The 18,143-nt window shown below is 43.4% G+C and overlaps 1 protein-coding gene across 1 annotated transcript in view; it reads right to left on the bottom strand.

Annotated features, from left to right (window-relative positions):
• Eeig2 (EEIG family member 2) overlaps positions 1 to 12,222 on the bottom strand; it is a 58,546-nt gene extending 46,324 nt beyond the window's left edge. The window contains exon 1 of the mRNA XM_034500172.2: positions 11,739 to 12,222. Coding sequence (XP_034356063.1) covers positions 11,739 to 11,875 — 137 coding nt within the window. The 5' untranslated portion in view covers positions 11,876 to 12,222. The remainder of the gene's footprint in view (positions 1 to 11,738) is intronic.
• Between the last annotated feature and the right edge of the window lie 5,921 nt (positions 12,223 to 18,143).

Below are 18,143 nucleotides of genomic sequence, written 5' to 3' on the forward strand. Positions count from 1 at the left end.
ATATCCCTTAAAACAAGGGAGTAATAACTTTACAGAATTTAGGAGTTGCTGTGAACTATAGTCAAAACATGGCCAAAAGATGAACTCTCTCTTTCGGAGATCAAAACAAACTGAGAAAAAAAATATGACTACCACTTAAATATAACCCCCCACCACACAGATATCTTTCTGAATACAAATGTAAATGTGGAAATAATTACAAAAAATAGATTTTAAGAATAAAACATAGCAACTAAATTACTAGGTTTTGCCTTTTAAACAAAACATTTTTTTGTTGTCATTTGTGACTATTCTAAAAATGTAGAAAAATATCTATAAACAGTTTCTAAAATTATAGATCCAGTGAGCCAGTTTCAGATCAAGAAATCTATGGCTTCAGGGTTACAGAGATGGCTCAGTCAGAACACAGTGTTTGCCACAAGAGTTAGAGGACTTGAGTTTGGATTTCTAGTACTCACGTGAAAAACCCCCTGGAGCGGCACATGCTTGACATCCCAGCACTGAGACAGCAGCATCCACAGGGCCTGCTGGCCAGCCAGTCTAGACGAATTGGTGAGTTCTAGGTTCACTGAGAGACTGTCTACACACACACACACACACACACACACACACACGCATGAACATGTACACTCACACACTAAGGTGGAGACCAATGAAGGAGGACATCCAACACTGACCCCTGACGTCCACATGCATGTGTGGACACATGAACATATCCAGATCCCTCCCTAAAAGAAATATGACTCTTTATATAGGCTAAAGGCCAAACCTTCATCTGCTCATAACCTCTCTGTATAGCCTAGGCTGATTTTGAACTCATGATCTTTTTTGCCTCAGCTTCCAAGTGGTTGGTACTACAGTAGTTATACCACCAGGCCTGGTTCTGCCTACCACTAAAATCTGATCTTTGATTCCTCCATTAATGGAATTACCCACCATCCCTTACCCACCTGCATGTCTGCCCACCTGTTATTCCTTTTCATTAGGATGTCTGTAACCCTCATTCATATGGTATAAAGGAGAGAGGACAAGTTTTCATTTTTAATACTGAGTGTGTATGTGTGTGTGTGTGTGTGTGCGTGCGCACATTGTGTGAGTACAGGTGTACATGTCACAGCGCAGGTGTGGAGGTAAGAGGACAACTTCAGGTGTTCAGGAGCACCTTCCACCTTGCTCAAGACAGAGTCTCTGTGGTTTGATGTTGTGTGTGCCAGGCTAGCTGAGGATTCCCTCGTCTCTGTCTCCCATTTTGCCCCAGGAGTACTATGTCACAGACGTGTGCTACCATGTAGCTTTATGTAGGTTCTAGGGATCTGAACCCAAGCCCTTGGACACTTAGGCTGCAGCTGATAGCCGCTTTCTGCTAAAAGTCGGCCCCCAACAGGCTGCCAAGTGTAGTACTCACTGACCCATTTCCCCAGGCCATGGAGGCAATGAATTTTAGCTTCAGTGGAACTGGCTCTGAGTTTTTCCACACTGAACTGATGAGGAATCACTTTCATCTATGGATGTCTTCCTGCGTAGACTCCATTATTGTCAGCTACAGTTGGTGAGCACACACCATGCACATCTGGAAAGCACTCCTTATTGTTTCTGCACTCACAGAAGCCAAGATGTGGAAATAGCATCAGTAGCCAGCAACAGAGAAACACATTCTACACAAATACAGTATACGGTCATACAAAACGTTAGTCAATCTTTAAAACCCAGGAAACTCTGTACTTCTAACACTATAGATGGGTCACTAGTAGTGAAAGTTGGTACTTAATGTTTCTGGCTGTACAGCCTAAAGAATTCTCCTCAAGAGACCTCTGTTTAGGGGCTGGGAGATGGCTCAGTCAGGAAAGGGTTTGGCTGTGCAAACGTGAGGACCTCAATCTGGGATCTCAGGACCCATGTAAAAACTAGGCATGGTGATGTGCGCCTGTCGTCATGGCACTGGGGAAGAAGAGACTGGAAGACTCCCAGAGCTCCCTGTCCAGCCAGTCTGGCCAATCAGTGAGCCTGGTTTCCACAGTGAGTTCCAGACCAGCCAGAGCAACACAGTGAGACTTTGTCTCCAAAATCAAAACAAACAAACAAGACAACAAAAGTGAGAGAACCTGGGACTCTAGAGTTGGCTCAGTGGTTAAGACACTTGTTTCTCTAGCAGAGGACCTGAGTTCAATCCCCAGCACTCACACGGAGGCTCACAACCCTGTGATCGAGGGGATCTAATGCCCCTTTCTGACCTCTGTGGTACCAGGCACATACCTGGTGCACGGACATACACGGAGACCAAACACTCATACACGTAAAATAAATCTAAAAATCTACTCTTTATAAACCACCCTGGAATCTCATTTACCAAAGAAGTTTCTTTAAGAGAGGCTGATAATTCAGCCAGTAAGCAGCACCCCTCCATGGCCTCTCCATCAGCTCTTGCTTCCAGGTTCCTGCCCTGTTTGAGTTCCCGTCCTCCCTTCTTCAACAATGAATAGTACATTAAACAAACCGTTTCCTCCCCAAGTTGCTTGGCCATGGTGTTTCATGACAGCAATAGTAACCATGACTACGACATCAAGAGGCAATGGGTTGTGCTAATCAAAGCGGAGAAGTACAGCCTTCTACTTTACCACTCGGGCAAGGGGGACCCCAGCCCTGAGCAGAGCAGTGGAGGCTGCTTTTAATGCTCTCTGTTTTCTACTGGAGAGGTTGTTTAATGAAAACTGTTGATCAAACTGTGTAAAAACACAGGATTACTTCATCTTAAAACAAAGCAAAGAACAGTAAATCTTTTCTTTTTAAAGGAAAGGAATTGTGACGTCATGGATCTATGATAAGATGAAGAGACCTTACGTGTACTGAGTGAAAGAAGCCAATTAGAAGGCTATCCACTGTAATTCCAGCTGGGCACATGCTTGAAAAGGCAACATCAGGAAGAGAGTAGGTATAGAATGGTTAAAGCAAGAAGGACAAATAGGCAGAACTCACATTTTTAAAGCAGTGAAATTATCCCGTAGGTTCCTACAGTGGTGGGTATACGATATACAACACCAACATGAACTCTGATAGACTATGAACCTTGGATGCAATGGTGTGTAAAGGTATTTACACACCATGGTTCTCTGGTTCTCTGTAACAAATGTACCACTGTACTGGGGAATATCAGCACGGAAGCTCTGTGAGTGACAGGATGCATATGGGAACTTGGTACTTTCTACTCAAGTTTGCTCTAAAACTAAAGGCTATTATGAAATGGGTGTAAGTAAGTCCCCTAGAGAATTCATAAAGGAAGTCAGAGAACCTAGAGGTAAAAAATGGGGAGTAGGTCTCAAGGGCCTGAAACAGCCAAGTTTCAAGAGGTAAGTAATTGCCATAGCTTTGGTTGGGGTACAAAGGAGAAAACATAGAATTCACCAGTGACTGATATTAGGAAAGTCAATCTCAGACATGTGGTGGGGCCGAGCTTATACTACAGGGTTGAGAGGAGAAAAGGAGTGCTTAAGACAGATCAAATAGACAATCTTTTTTCCCTACAAACAGTGGACTGGCACTGTATACCGAGAGGAGCCAGGAGCCAGGCATGGGTAGAGTAAGAGGCACAGAGAAGTGGCGAGGGACAGGAGGAAGCAGATTCCTTCCTTGGAAATGAGACAGCTGCTGATGGTGTGAGACCCAGAAAGAGGCACAAGCAATAAAAGGAGGCGAGACCTCCTAGGAAGTAGACGGGCCCAAGTGACCTCACTTGTTCTCCTGGTTAAGAGCACTGGCTGTTTTTCCAGAGGTCCTGAGTTCAAATCTGGGCAACCACATGGTGGCTCACAACCATCTCTAATGGGATCTGATTCCCTCTTCTGGTGTGCATGAAGATGGAGCAGTCACATACACAAAATACATGAGGCTGGAAGAATTGGGAACTGGAGGAACCGCCTTGTCTCCTCGGTCTGAGGTGGGACACACTGATGTATTACATTTCCCCCTTGGGAATCTTAGGGACTACAGACGAGCTCTTCCTACACCTTTCACTCATACAAGCCACAGAAAAAGATGGCAGTGAAACCCTTGTCACTCCTCCTCTTGCTTGGCCTTTCTTGGTGACCCATTCTCCTGCCGCTGTTCTCTTTCCTAATTCATCCTGCTGTTCACCTGACCAGGGTTGGCAAGCTCTCATGTCCTGCCTCTTCACCTCTGCTCAGCTTCCTCTCCCATTCCCCCTGGAAACGTTTTCTAAAAAAATTTATTGATTCATGTATCTGAGTGCTCTGTCTTCATGCCCACCAGAAGAGGGAATCAGATCCCATTACAGATGGTTGTGAGCTTCTTGGAATTGTGGTTGTTTGGAATTGAACCCAGGACCTCAGGAAGATCAGCCCAGCCTAGGCTATAGAAGATGGTCTAGGAGGGGACTCTGATGCTTTTTTTGTTTTGTTTTGTTTTTCTGGCCTCTGCAGGTACAGTGCACACACACAGTGCACATGCATACATACAAGCAAAAACACTTATACAAACAAAATAAAATCAATACATATTTTAAAAAAGAAATAAAAAAAATAAAATCACCAGCCTTAACAAATAGACAAGGTCATTTAATTGTTAGCAGTAGTGTGGTCACTTTTCTCTATTGCGCTTTTTTAATTGAAAATTTCTCACCCCTTGATATCTGGCCTCCTACGTATTTATTTATTGCTAGGTACAACAATGCCCTGTAAAGGTGACATTTCCCAGCCTTCCTTACAATCAGACATGTTTAAGATCAGGCCTACAGACTGTGAACAGAAGGGTCCTCTACCTTTTTTTTTCTTTGCCCATGGCTGGGATTGGGATGCAGGGTGAGCCACTGTCCCCAGGGATGAGACGATACTCTGAGAGCAGCAATATAAAGTGAGTCAACTACCTGACAATTTGACAGGGGAGAACCACACTAGCAGCTTGGACTTCATATGAGACAGAACTCATTTTATTTGTCACTTATTTTTTTAAAAAAAAATAATTTGCACGTATCTCCTGAGCCAAGAGGAGGAGCATGGACTTCCCATCTCTATTAAAGTAGTTTTCCAAGAATTAAACAAAAACAAGAAGGTATGATATACACAGATACATGCTCACCATTTTAGTCTTTGAAGATATTAACTTTAAGACTGACCCAAGTCCTCCATTGTTAGCAATGTTCCAGATTCCTCAGAATTCAGCATCTTCTCTGTTTCTCCTAAATAATGCTAAATGAACATCCTAACATGAACACAATTTGTTTTGTTCTAAGACAGGGTCTTGCTATCTAGAGTAGGCTGCCTCAATTGGAGATCATCTTACCTTTTTCATTGCACTCACAGACATGATGTCATACAGTGTCGTTTTTCTGCATGGGGCTTTTTTTCATTTAGCATAATGTCCCCCAGGCTCATTTGCCTTGCCACTAAAGACAGAATTTCTTTGAAGACAGAATAAGCTCCATTGGACACGCCACCTTTCTTTTATTCAGTCACCTGTTTGTAGATACTTAAGTTGTTTCAGTGTCTTGGCTACTAAGTACAAGGGTCTTTTCAACATATTGTCTACATTATATAGGGATATATATACCTAGAAGAAGGACTGCTGGGTGCAGGGCATAGAGTTTCCAGTTTGCAGTCAGAAAGCATTTTAAAATATTGGTTATTTTTGGTTACTTTGTGATCTCAGTGTGGAAGATGAGTTTGAAAAAAACAAAACCTTAGACAGGCTTGGTGGGACATACCTTTAATCCCAGTGCTTGGGAAGCAGAAGCAGGGGGATCTCTGTGATTTCCAGGTCAACCTGGTCTACATAATGAGTTTCAGGCCAGCCAGAACTACATAGTAAGACCCTGTTTCAAAAACCAAACCAAACCAAACCAAACAATAATGATTGTTTTTCATATTTGCTGCTTCTTAGTGTTTTTTTTTTTTTTCATCTTAAAATCAGCTCAACACAACAGAAGGGAAGTTGGAAACATCAATGCACATAAAAAGAAATAAATCTTAAAAAAAAACTTGTGAAATTCAATAACTCTATTTCTGTATATCAGCCTAAATAATAACAGATGTGTACTATTTTGGTCACAAAGATGCTTACTACAGTTTATAAAATTATTAAGAAAAAGACAGGAAGAAATTTACTTCTGAGGAAATTTAGTTCAATCATTGGAATTAACATAAGAGAATAATATGTAGCTATTTAAAATATTTTGCAGTTGAATATTTAATAACATGAAAGATTAATTGAAATTATATTAGGTACAGCATGATCTCATTTTGGTTCAAAAAGATCAATGGCCAGGTCTGGTGGTGTATGCTTTTAAATACAACCTTTGGGAGACAGGCATATTTGTGAACTGAAGGTCAGTCTGGTCTACACAAGTGAGTTCCAGACCAGCCAGAGTTACATGGTGAGACCCTGTCTAAAAATAAATAAATGAACAAATAAATATGCATCAGTGTCACTGTGGGCAGTAGTATGTATATATGTGTGTGTGTGTATGTATGCATATATGTATTTATGGGTAGGGACCAATGGAGGCTAGGTTACCTAGCAAAATATTGATAATGGTGGTAAGCTCTGCATGGCTAATTTATGGAAAATATTTGCTAATTTTGCTTCTCTAAGTTTTCTAACACGAAAACATTTTTACTTTTGCAATATGGCAAAAATTAACTAGAAAGTAGTACATGATGTTCAGTGAATTAAAATCTTGGAAACAAAGATGTTCTCTGGCAAAAACAAAAAGAAATCCTTTTAGCTTGTTTACAAAGTCAGAGATACAATACACAGATGTGCTCTCGCTTCCCGGATACTCCCTGAGTTCACATGTGTTTTTTCCACAAGCTCATGTGAAACTTGGAAACTTATTAGTTACCAACACAAACATACAGATAAATGCAAGGCAAACTGGGAAATCACAGGTATGTAGGAAAATTTCCTTCCCATCACTCCTTTGCTTAAACAGACCAGAATTAAACATGTCCTCATAACTCCAGTGAGCTTTAAAACTGATTTACATGCTTTATTAAGGGGAGTTCTGGAAAGATTCAAATAATACAATGTTCTGTTTTTCTGAAAGGTCTTCAAAACTATTTTATTAGGCAGCTGCTTGGCTTCAGTTGAATAGACCATTGTAACACTGCAATGTATATTCTACGTTTTGTTAACTGTGGTGAGACCAAAACCACTTGCCTTAACCATTTTAAGTGTCACTTACTCAAAAATAGTTTTATATTTTTTCTAACTTCTTTTTTTTTACTGATTAAACTTTCACAGGAGACTCTAGATCCTTCTAAAATTCATTTTCACTAATCATCTATAAACAGGCAAACCAGTATATACCTATTCTAATGGAAATAAACAGGCTTGTATGGCCCCAATAGGCCAAGAATATAAAAAATACACGTACTGAAATAACTGTGTCTTCGATCAATTGTCAGGTTCACTGTCACCTTAGATGAAATATATTAAGCATACACTTTTCATACCCTCTAGAGCAGTGGTTCTCAACTTTTCTAATGCTATGACCCTTTAATACAGTTAGTTCCTCACATTGTAGTGACCCCCGTCCATAAGATTATCCCATTACACTGGCTGTGGTGGAGCATGCTTTTTGCATTTAATCCTAGCACTTGGGAGGCGGAGCCAAGTAGATCTCTGAATTTGAGTTGAACTTGGCCTACAGAGTGAGTTCCAGGACAGCTAGGCTACACAGAGAAATCCTGTCTCAAAAACCAAACCAAAACATATACATACACATATACTGCTACTTTGTAACTATAATTTTGCTACTGTTATGAGTCATAATGGAAATATCTGATATACAGGATATCTGACATGACCCACAGGTTGAGAACTTCTGCTTTACAGCCATGTACAGTGTTTCCTCCCACCCCAAACAAAACCTCAACTTCCTGACTTCTGTCAATGACATGAGGCATTGGCCACTGCATTATCTCCTGTCAGGTACTGACATGAAAAGCTTGCATTCAGGTTCTCACCAGGCCCAGGTTATTTTCACAGCCTCTCATTTGTCTCTCCATCACTAATCTATCTTTTGCCACTTGAATCCAAACAGCAGTAGGCTGCCAGCTAGCCAGCCAGCCGGCTTAAATTCTACTTTAATCACATTACGATGCAGATCAAGAATACAATATTGAATTCTATCCTTCGAGCAGGGAAATCAAACCCTATAATGCCATTCAAAGCCTCTTTCTAACATTATCTGCTGCTTCTGTTCATGGGAACTCTGTGCCATCAGGCTGATGTAGCACCAAGCCTGTTAATGGCTTGCTCAAGCTCTCCTCTCACCTCTTTCTTCTCTGTGCAAATCCATCCTCTTGGCGTGCTCAGCTGAAATACCAATGCAGACTTCAGTAACCATCATAGCTGTAAATAAAAGACTTTTCCTTTTCAAAACTCACATATCGTCTGACCCACTGATTAAGTAGCAAGGCGTATGTCCTCCACCATCTAGCAACTAGACACCTATGATCTAATTTCATTAATTAGAGTCAATTCCTTCATGGATTTTGTATTTGCTTCGCTCCCCACATCCCTTGACAGAGAACGATAAACCTGCTAAGTGCTTAAGTGATATTTGGTGAACAATGAATCCTTTGCACATTTTGTTTTTGAACAAAGGCAAGTTGTGTGTGTGTGTGTGTGTGTGTGTATGTGTGTGTTTGGTGTGTAACCTTCTGTGTGTCCACTAAGATCCTTCTCCAACAATAAAGATATTATTTTGCATGGGGTCCCTAAGACCATGCCTAGGGTTTGGCAATTCCTTAGAACTCAATGGAGTCAGCATACAGTCGTACTCATCGCTGAAGACGGTATAGTTCTGGAGTGTGCAGCAGAATCAGTTCACAGTTTCTCAGATTGGGGGCGATGTGCTGTCTAACAGAGATGCTTATCAGGTTTAACTAGGACTGGCTGCTTAGCCAACTGTCTTCTGCTTAGTGGGATGCAATCTCCAGGTTCTCAGAAGGCATTTAGCACGAACCACCTAGTTGTACAAGAGTCTAAGCACAGTAAGCCATGCTTGTCATCCAGGCAAGAAGGTCATGACACTCATCAAAGGTACTCTTGTCAGCAGGCCTTTCTAAACCGACAGTCTTGAATCTGCTTCAACTCTTTCACACAGAAGTCATTTTATATTGCTATGGGAGAAATGCTAGTCTCAACCGTTGATGATCCAAAGAGGTCTCCTAGAATAATTTTCTAAATTAAAATCTAGCACTCAGAGATGTATTCTTTAGACTGGCACCTGCTACATAATTTTGATTATTTCAGATTTTCTATTTCTCCCTGTAAATGAAGGTATGCTCTTTTTATTGCTGTGAGTGTGTGTGTGCACATGTGCACATGCATGTGTGTTTCAAGGCTGTCTTATGTAGCCCAGGCTAGCATCCTTCTGCTTCTACCTCAAGTTCTGGGATTGAGGTCTGCACCACTATACCTGGTTCAAGAGTTGATTCTTAAACCAACACTTTGGTAGGATAAAGGAGTTGGTAGAAAATCCAAGCAAGCTTCTTCACCACTGAATGCCAAAGTACTTTAAGTGTTTCAGGCATATTGTCCTAGGAAATCCTCAAGATGGCCTCACATCACTGACTTTCAGTTTTCTGAATTTTAGCTGTGAATGTCTAAGTAAACCCAAGCAGGTTCATCACAGTAGAACCTCATTCGAAGCCCTAGTTAGGGCACTATTAATCTTCTTTCTCTTGATAAAAGCCAGATTTTAGTTGGAGGAAGGGTTTGTTTAACATAGGCAACCTGGCTTTTGATTTTTTTTTCTGTGTGGAGAAATCAATTGTAGCCCGTGTACCTTAAATCATTAGGCAGCAGAGATCAGAAACTCTTCTATAGCACACACCATTTTCCTCTGTCTGATATCATGCTGTCTGAAGTTAGACCTGGGCCAGAAACTTGGCATTGTGTAATCAGACAGGAGGGGATATTGGGAAGGTATGCTTCCTAAGATTCAATGCACTTACTAGCATAATAAGAATCTCCACCTCATAGCCCTGCTTAGGGTAGTAAATAAGAAAGTATGTTTAAAGGGCCCAGTGGACATGTGTACTGGGAGTGGGGGGGGGGGGGGGAGGAAGGACAGATGGACTGCTTTCGATGACTAACTGGCTTGTGAGATGAAGCAAGCCAAATCAACACTCCATGCAGAAGAGGAGGTAGAAGAGAAAGAAGGTGGTAGGCCCATGTTCTGACCACCAGGTGTCACCACTGAGGCGGAGGCTTAAGCCTATCAGTTCCAAGTTGGGGGAGGGGGTAAGAACCTTCCAGGAAAACTTTGTCTAGGTCTCAGGGTAAGGTTCTCTGTCACTTGACTGTATGCTGAGTCCATTGAGTTCTAAGGAATTGCCAAACCCTAGGCATGGTCTTAGGGACCCCACACAAAATAATATCTTTATTGTTAGAGAAGGGTCTTAGTGGACACACAGAAAGTTACACACACACACACACACACACACACACACACACACGTATACGTGTGTATGTATGTGTATGTGTATGTGTATATATGTATGTATGTATTATTTTTCCTCCCCACAGTTCATTGTTCTCTGACAGGAGTGTTAAAATGGTTGTATAATCAATTAGTTGAATGCCTACAGGTTTGTCATCACAGTTTAATATTGAAAATTATCCTCAGTGGATTTTTTTTTATATAATTTTGAGGATCAATAGCGCCTTGTACATCTGTTCATTTACGCAATTAGGCGTTTCCTGGCTTCCATGGGCTTCATTATTGCCACAGAGGGCAGTTTTCTGGCTTCCATCCCATAACCCATTGACATTATTTCCTTTACATTATTAATGGGACAACAGATAAAAAGAATATTTTTAGGGTAGAAATGAAGTATATGTAGACAAAATATACATTGACGATTAAACCCTTCTTGACTTTAAGAACTTAAAAGTTCATTCTAAATCTTCTTCCAATTCTTTTGTTTTCTTGTAGAGAAAAAATATCTAAGAGCAAATCTATCAATCTGTAACCTGCCCTTAAATTACTCAAGGAATCCTGCCATACATGGCTGCGTTGTCACCTGCTGCTAGATTCTTTCCCAGTGTCTAGGTGCTCATTTTAAAAGGAGGACAAAGTCTGGGCTCTCTTGATTCTAAGTCCTTCACCGAGACCCACTAGTGGCCACTTGAAGATGGGTAACTGAGAATGTAAGCACATTAACTGGGGACATAGCTCTAAGGCAGGCCAAAGACTACATAGTCTTGTCTGACAGGAACACTTGACTCAAACCGGCCCAAGTTCTATCGTGGCCACCCTAAGTCCCAGTAAAGTCTCAAGAATCATGTCAACCGCAGGCGGTTTCGAGTGGGAACTCTTGGACTGTAACAGTTTGGGTCAATTTTGCGTCTCAAAGCTTTCAGGTCCACTTTGTATTTTGCAAATATGGGGATGTCTTCGGAGACACCAGAAGCATCCTTTCTGCGTCTCCACCATTCCCATTCCTGAAGAACTGGGGGAAAGCAGACTCAAGGGGCCACCTGGAGAGAGAAGCGCCGGACAACCAGCCCAGCCCACTGCGAAGCACTTGGTGCCTGTTTGTTCGATGCCCTGACTGATTTCAGACTCGTCTCTGGAGGACGATGAGCTCACCCTGCTGGCAGCTCGACAGAGCAAAGGGGCCAAGCAAGGAAAGGGATGCTGGCCGTGCAAGAAGCCCCTGCCTGCGGGCGGGCAGGCGGGCGGGCGCGGGAGAGTAGCCCCCGTGGCTCGTTACCTGGAGGACTCGGCGGTGAAGCTGCCGCCGTCCAGCAGCCGCATCTTGCAGAAGAGGACCCCGTTGACGAAGGGCACCGAGGAGAGCTCCTCGAGCTCGAAGTCCACCTTAAACTTAAACTTCTTCTTCTTCATCATCGTGAGGGCCAAGCGCCGGCGAGCGGGCTGCGCGGACGGGCGCCGCCGCCTCAGCTCGGCCGAGCCTCGGATCCGCCCAGCCCCATGGCCCGGGCCGCGAGCGCGTGGGGGCGCAGCCGGGGGGCGCCGCGAGTCGGCGGGAGCCGGGGCCGCCTGTCGCGGCAGCCCGGGCCGGAGAGCACCGGCGGCTGCAGCGCGGACCCCGGCCGCCCGCGAGGAGCGGTCGCCTTGCAGCTCGCCCGGGGAGTGGGCGCCCTTTCGGTACCGCCGCCGCCGCCCGTCTGATCGCGAGCAGGGAGAGAAGCGCCGCTAGGAGAACGGTCGCCGCCGCCTCCCTGCCCGGGGCGCCCCCAGCGGCCACGGCCGGAAGCGCACCCAGCGCGGAAGCGGGCGGTCCGCAGAGGGCGGAGGAGCTCCGGGCGGGCGCGCGCCCCCGCCGGGGAAGCTGGGCAAGCTAACACGCGACGGCAGCGAGCTCGGCACGCCTCCCCGGGGTTAAAAAAAGACAAACCCAGCCGAAAAAGCTTCCTTCTGCAGCTTCCTCTGCGCCTTTCCTTTCTGGGTTTGCACCGCCCCCCTTCTTCCCCTCCCCCTCCAGTGATTTCACAGCCTCTGGGTTTGAAGATAAATAGAGACAAACAGAATCCCAAACCTAAAAGTCTTCTGTAGGGTCTCTAAAATCACTACCGCTTAAACATTAGATGAAAGTCGGGTAGGAGAAAGGAAAAGATTAAAATGTGCTGTGGCCACACCAAGTGCCCAAGCAAGGGGCTGCGCCTTGTGTTTCCTGTCATTGATGGCTTGTTTATTTAATTTCTGTCACCCAAGAAAGAAAAAGGACCAGAGGAGTTAAAATACTTTTCCCTTTAAAATCTGTCCGTACTGTGAACCATAACACATGAAGTCGGATTCTGAAAGCATACTTAAAAAAAATCTTTTTAGATGAATAACAATTGCCCCCCCCCCAGAGTATTTATTGTTAAAATGTATGTTATCAACTTAGCTGCATAGTGTTTTTAGGGAGGGTGCTTGTAGTTATTGTTTGTTTTGTTTTGTGTTTTAGTCAAGGTCTCTAGCTCAGGCTGGCTTCAAACTCCCCATGTAGCCAAGGATGATGTTGAACTTGTGATTCTCATGTCAGAGTGATAGGAATGTGCCTCCATATCAGATTTATGCAGTTCTAGGAATCGAACCTAGGACTTCCATGCATGCTAGCAAGCTACCTCACAACTGAGCTACATCTGTAGCCTGGGATCTTGTCTTTTTAATCTTTGAAACGGAATAATTAAAAAGATTCTTCTTTGTAGATCACTCCTTTACATTTTTTAAAAAATTCAATTTATGTGTCTGGGTCCCTTGCCTGTGTACACGCCTGTGTACCACATGTGTGTCTGGTAACTGCAGAGACCAGAAACAGTGTCTGATACTCTTAAACTCTTAACAGACAGTTGTGAGCTGCACTGTGGATTTGAGACTTAAACCAGGTTCCTCTGGAACTGCTGGGCCATCTCTCCAGCCCATTTATTTATTATTCATATAAAATATTTTAATTACCTAAACCATCAGTCACTGGCTAGATTTCATGATCAAAACCCAAAAACTGCTTGTAATAATTTTAAAGTCCTGGGTTGACCAAGATGGATCAGTGGGCAAAGGACCCTGCAGCCAATCCTAGGACGTGACTTTGATCCCTGGAACTCACGTGGTGGAAAGAAACAACTATCTAATCCCGCAGGTTGGCCTCTGACCTCCACAGGTTCACTGTGAGGCATACACACCTACAAATACACTTGCATTATGTAAATACTAAATCAATATATTTTTTAAAACTTTTAAAGACAAAAGCAGGCTGCAGCAAAATGTCAGTGAGTAAAGGGCCTGACCAAGCCTGATTTCAGGAGCTTCCAGCGTGTGACTTCAATCTTGAGTATCCATGTAAAAGTGGAAAGAGAACCAGCTCCACAAAGTTGTCCTCTGAGGCCCAAATACCCTCATGACATGCACACTTCCGCATACACATGTCACTCAACCCTACACAAGAATAACAATACACAACAATTTAAAAAAAAAAAGACAGAACCTAAGACAGGAAAAAAAAAAAAAACCCAAAGTAGAAATTAGAATAAGAAGTGATGAATTGAAACTTTATGAATTTTAAAGACTAGGATTTGAGAGAAAGTAGGAGGTATCCCAGGTGACTCAGACAGGATTTACTATTTGAGTGAGTTAATTTGGTAGTAGAAGTTTGCTGCCTTGTGAGACAGAAAGAGATGGGGGAAGTGTTAGTGGACATTCATCTTTGTAGCTTGCAGAAGCAGGGACTGAACATTGCGAGCAGGAGGGCAGACCGGGGAGAGGGGACATAATGAGAATCTGAGCTGTTTTCAGGGAGCAAGACTGAGCCTTGTGCCTGTGAGAGGTTAAGGTTGAAAAGATGCATTTGGGAATTGTGGTAGTCACTGATGGCAGAAGCCCAAAAGGCGGGTAAGATGAATTGCTCTGGAGAGTACTTGATGGGCAGATGGAGGAGGAGGTGACTGTGAAGGCTTCCAAAAACAAGCAGCCAGAGAAAGAGACCAAGAGAGAGTTCAAATCTTGTAACATTAGTTATTAAGATCAGCTGGGGTACTGGATACAGAGACAGGAGGATTCTTGGGGCTTGGTGGCAGCTAGTCTAACTAAACTGGCAAGGTCTAGGTTGAATGAGAGACCCTGTCTCAAAAAGGCATTGAGGATTGATATAAACACCTGATGTTGACCTCTGGCACACACGAACACAACTCTGTGTGTGTGTGTGTGTGTGTGTGTGTGAGAGAGAGAGAGAGAGAGAGAGAGAGAGAGAGAGAGAGAGAGAGAGACAGACAGACAGAGAGAGAGAGAGAGAGAGAGAGAGAGAGAGAGAACGAGTGCATATGTGCATGCACTGCAAATCCTGAAAAGAAGCTATAGAATTGAAGAGCTCACAGGTCATTGGTAACCTTGGCAAGAGAATTTTCCATAAAAGATCTTGGCAAAGCGATATTAAAATGGCCCTGTGAGTGAGCAGAAGGTAGCTATGAGGAAGGATGACTAAAAGGGTTTTTTTCCTGATTTTTGTCATTGAATGAGAGTTGACATTAGTCCAAGGACGGTTCAAACTTTTCAGCCGTATTCAGGAACTTTCTAGTACTTACTGAGTTACTATTATGTGCTGAGCACCTTATAGATCTGAGGTGCATCACAGATGCTACATCCTATGGAGGACATAGGGGAAAAAAAAGCAGAGTTGTAGTGCAATGTAACAGCGAGTGATCTGTAAGTGATGGAGAAGGCTGTGATAGAAAATAACACGGGCTAACCAAGTTAAGTAGGCTTGTGGAAGGCTTTCTGGGATTAGTGACGTTAAAGCTGAGGCCTGAGAGGATGGTAGGGCTGGGGAACAGTTTCTGTCCTATTCTCATGCTGAGAGGCTCAGAGGAAGAGATACTGTGTTGCAGAGGGAACTGAAATTAGTTCTGTCTGTCTGCAGTTTAGAGTCCTACTTAGAAATCGGTGTAACGGAGAGCCATTGTTGTCTTAAACCAGAGGCGTTTCAAACCATATTCAGATCTGAATTTTATAAGGCTCTCCAGCTGTAGTAACACTGGAAGGCAGCCTACATTTTGATTATTAAACACCTGGCATGAGTCAGGATGAAGGCAGGAAACAGTCCAGTATTCCCAGTATTTAAAAGAGGAAGGCTCAATGAAAGGATTCCATACAGTGCCAACCCCAGACAGAGAGAGGCGGAAGAAATAACCCTGCTGTCCCTTACCTCCTCTGTTCTGATCTCATGCAGGTGCTTCCTATGATGCCAAGCCACCCAAGCCAGAGAGTAAAGGGCCCTGGAAAATGTGGTTTAGAGGAGATATATACATGGGGCATACAGGGCTGAGAACAGAGCCAAGCAAGGGGCCAGAAAGCTGTGAGCACACAGTTAATTCAGCCAGCATTCAGCATTCTCTACTGAAACCCAACATAAATGTGTGTGTGTGTGTGTGTGTGTGTGTGTGTGTGTGTGTGTGTATAATCTATAACATTTCTTTTTGGAAATCTGTAGGATATTGAATGCCAAGACACATCACTTGTTTGCTCCTCATTTTCTGACCTATGAAAGTTTGCATTTCTCAGTTCACTTGTAGGCTATGTGTCTTGTTCTAACCCAGTGGTTTCCAACCTTCCTAATGTTGTGACCCTTTAATACAGTTTCTCATGCTGTGGTTTCCCCCCAAACCATAAACCTACCTTTGTTTTTGTTTTTGTTTTCGAGACAGGGTTTCTCTGTGTAGTCCTGGCTGTCCTGGACTCACTCTGTAGACCAGGCTGGCCTCGAACTCAGAAATCCACCCGCCTCTGCCTCCCAAGTGCTGGGATTAAAGGCGTGCGCCACCACTGCCCGGCCATAAACTTACTTTTGTTGCTACTTCATAACTGTAATTTTGCTGTTACGAATTGTAATGTAAATATTTTGGAGAGGTTTGCCAAAGGGGTCATGACCCACAGGTTGAGAAACACTGTTCTAGCCTTTACTCTGTGAGAAATAAGGATGAGAAGGAGTAAATCTTTGAATAGTTTTCTGGACCATCCCTCCCCTGCCATAATAGTTATGGGAGAGATCTTGACCAAGATGGAAGAGCACAGAATCATAAGAGCTCTGCTCTCTGAGCCACACCTCCAGGAAACATTTTGGGTTGAGGGAAATTTGTCTTGGACCGCTGAGGTTTGCAGACTGTGTGTTATAACAACAGGAGGCAGAGCTATTCTGATTAGAATGTAAATGTGGAACTGATAGTAGGATACTGTTACTGACTCTCCCAGCATGAGGACCTTAAGAGAAGCCTACAAATCACATTCATGTCACCATAACTTGCTTGCAAATGGCCACAAATACCAGGAGATAGCCTGTATTAACTCAGACTTGTTTTTGTCTTATTGCATCTCATTAGCAGAACTGATTTGAACCTGTACTTTGAATGCCAAGGGAATTTCAGGAGTGTAATTTTTTTTTTGAAACAACAACAACAAAACCAAAAACCTTTCCAAACTCTTCTAATAGCACGGTAGAATGGAAAGTAACAATCTGAGCACTTCAGCATCTGAGATGCATGTTCCTCAAAGGCAGAGATGGTTAGGTCAGCTAGTCAGCTTTGTATCTTTGTCAAGTTTGGTAGTAGATAGCCAATAGGTGTTTCTTGAAATTACTTGGATTTATGAAGCAGTCCTAAGCTGTGTTTCACCTTAGGTGAAATAACAGAGCTACAAGATATGTCCCCAGACTGTTTGCTGCCAAAGGTTGTGGCCTGCTCTCTAACAGGCCGGAGTATGACAAGCACAGCGCCAGCAGGCTTTGCTCTTCTCCCCCTTTCCCTCTCTTTTGCTAAAAACCGTTAGGTTACATTCCTAAAGCTAGAAACCAAGGTCCATTACCTTATTTGGCCACTGACTCATTCCTAAGACAAAACACCAAGGTCCAACAATCAAAATTCATCATTTGGCTAACACATTCAATCAGGACTTACAAACTCACTCTATCACAGAGTCTCCCTTTTCATCCTTAAAAATCCACTCCTGCAAAATACCTCTTGCTGCTGCTGCTTGCTGTCTGCTTTTATGTGATCCAGATGTATCCCTTGTCCCTGCCCCCAATTGCTCCTCCAGGGTAATAAATCTTTGTGCTGAGATCTTGGTGTCTGGGTGCGTCCTATATCGACTCTGAGGGGCCATGCAGTCCCTACAGGGTTGACAGTTTATATAGTACTCTCTACTATGAGGAGGGCATGGTGGTCACTAGAAAAAGGAGGTGGAGGTGATGTGTTAGTCAGACTTTCTGTTTCTGTGACAATATCCAAGAACAGTTTTAAAAGAAGGAAAGACTTATTTTCACTCATGATTTCAGGGCTCGGGTAGATCCATTGTTTTGGGACTTGGGTAAGGCAGAACACTGTGGAAGGGGAGCTTGTGGTAGAGGCTGCTCGCTCACCTCACAGTGGCCAGGAAGCAGGAGCAAAGAAGCAGGAAAGGAGCAGAGGCAAAAGATGCCTCAAAGCGACCCCTCTTCCCATGATTCATTTCCTCTTCCCAGACCCAACTCCTAGGTTTCCCCATCTCCTAAAATAGTGCCACCAGCTGGGGGATCTGGTGTTTACCAACATGAGCCATGGAGAACATTTCCTATTCAAAATAAACAAATAGGGTTTAAAAAAGTAGCTATAGCCAAAGAAATTATGGAAGTTAACGCTAGGTTCAGTTG

The sequence above is a fragment of the Arvicanthis niloticus genome, chromosome 4, assembly GCF_011762505.2.
Source record: "Arvicanthis niloticus isolate mArvNil1 chromosome 4, mArvNil1.pat.X, whole genome shotgun sequence".
Lineage (NCBI taxonomy): Eukaryota > Metazoa > Chordata > Mammalia > Rodentia > Muridae > Arvicanthis > Arvicanthis niloticus.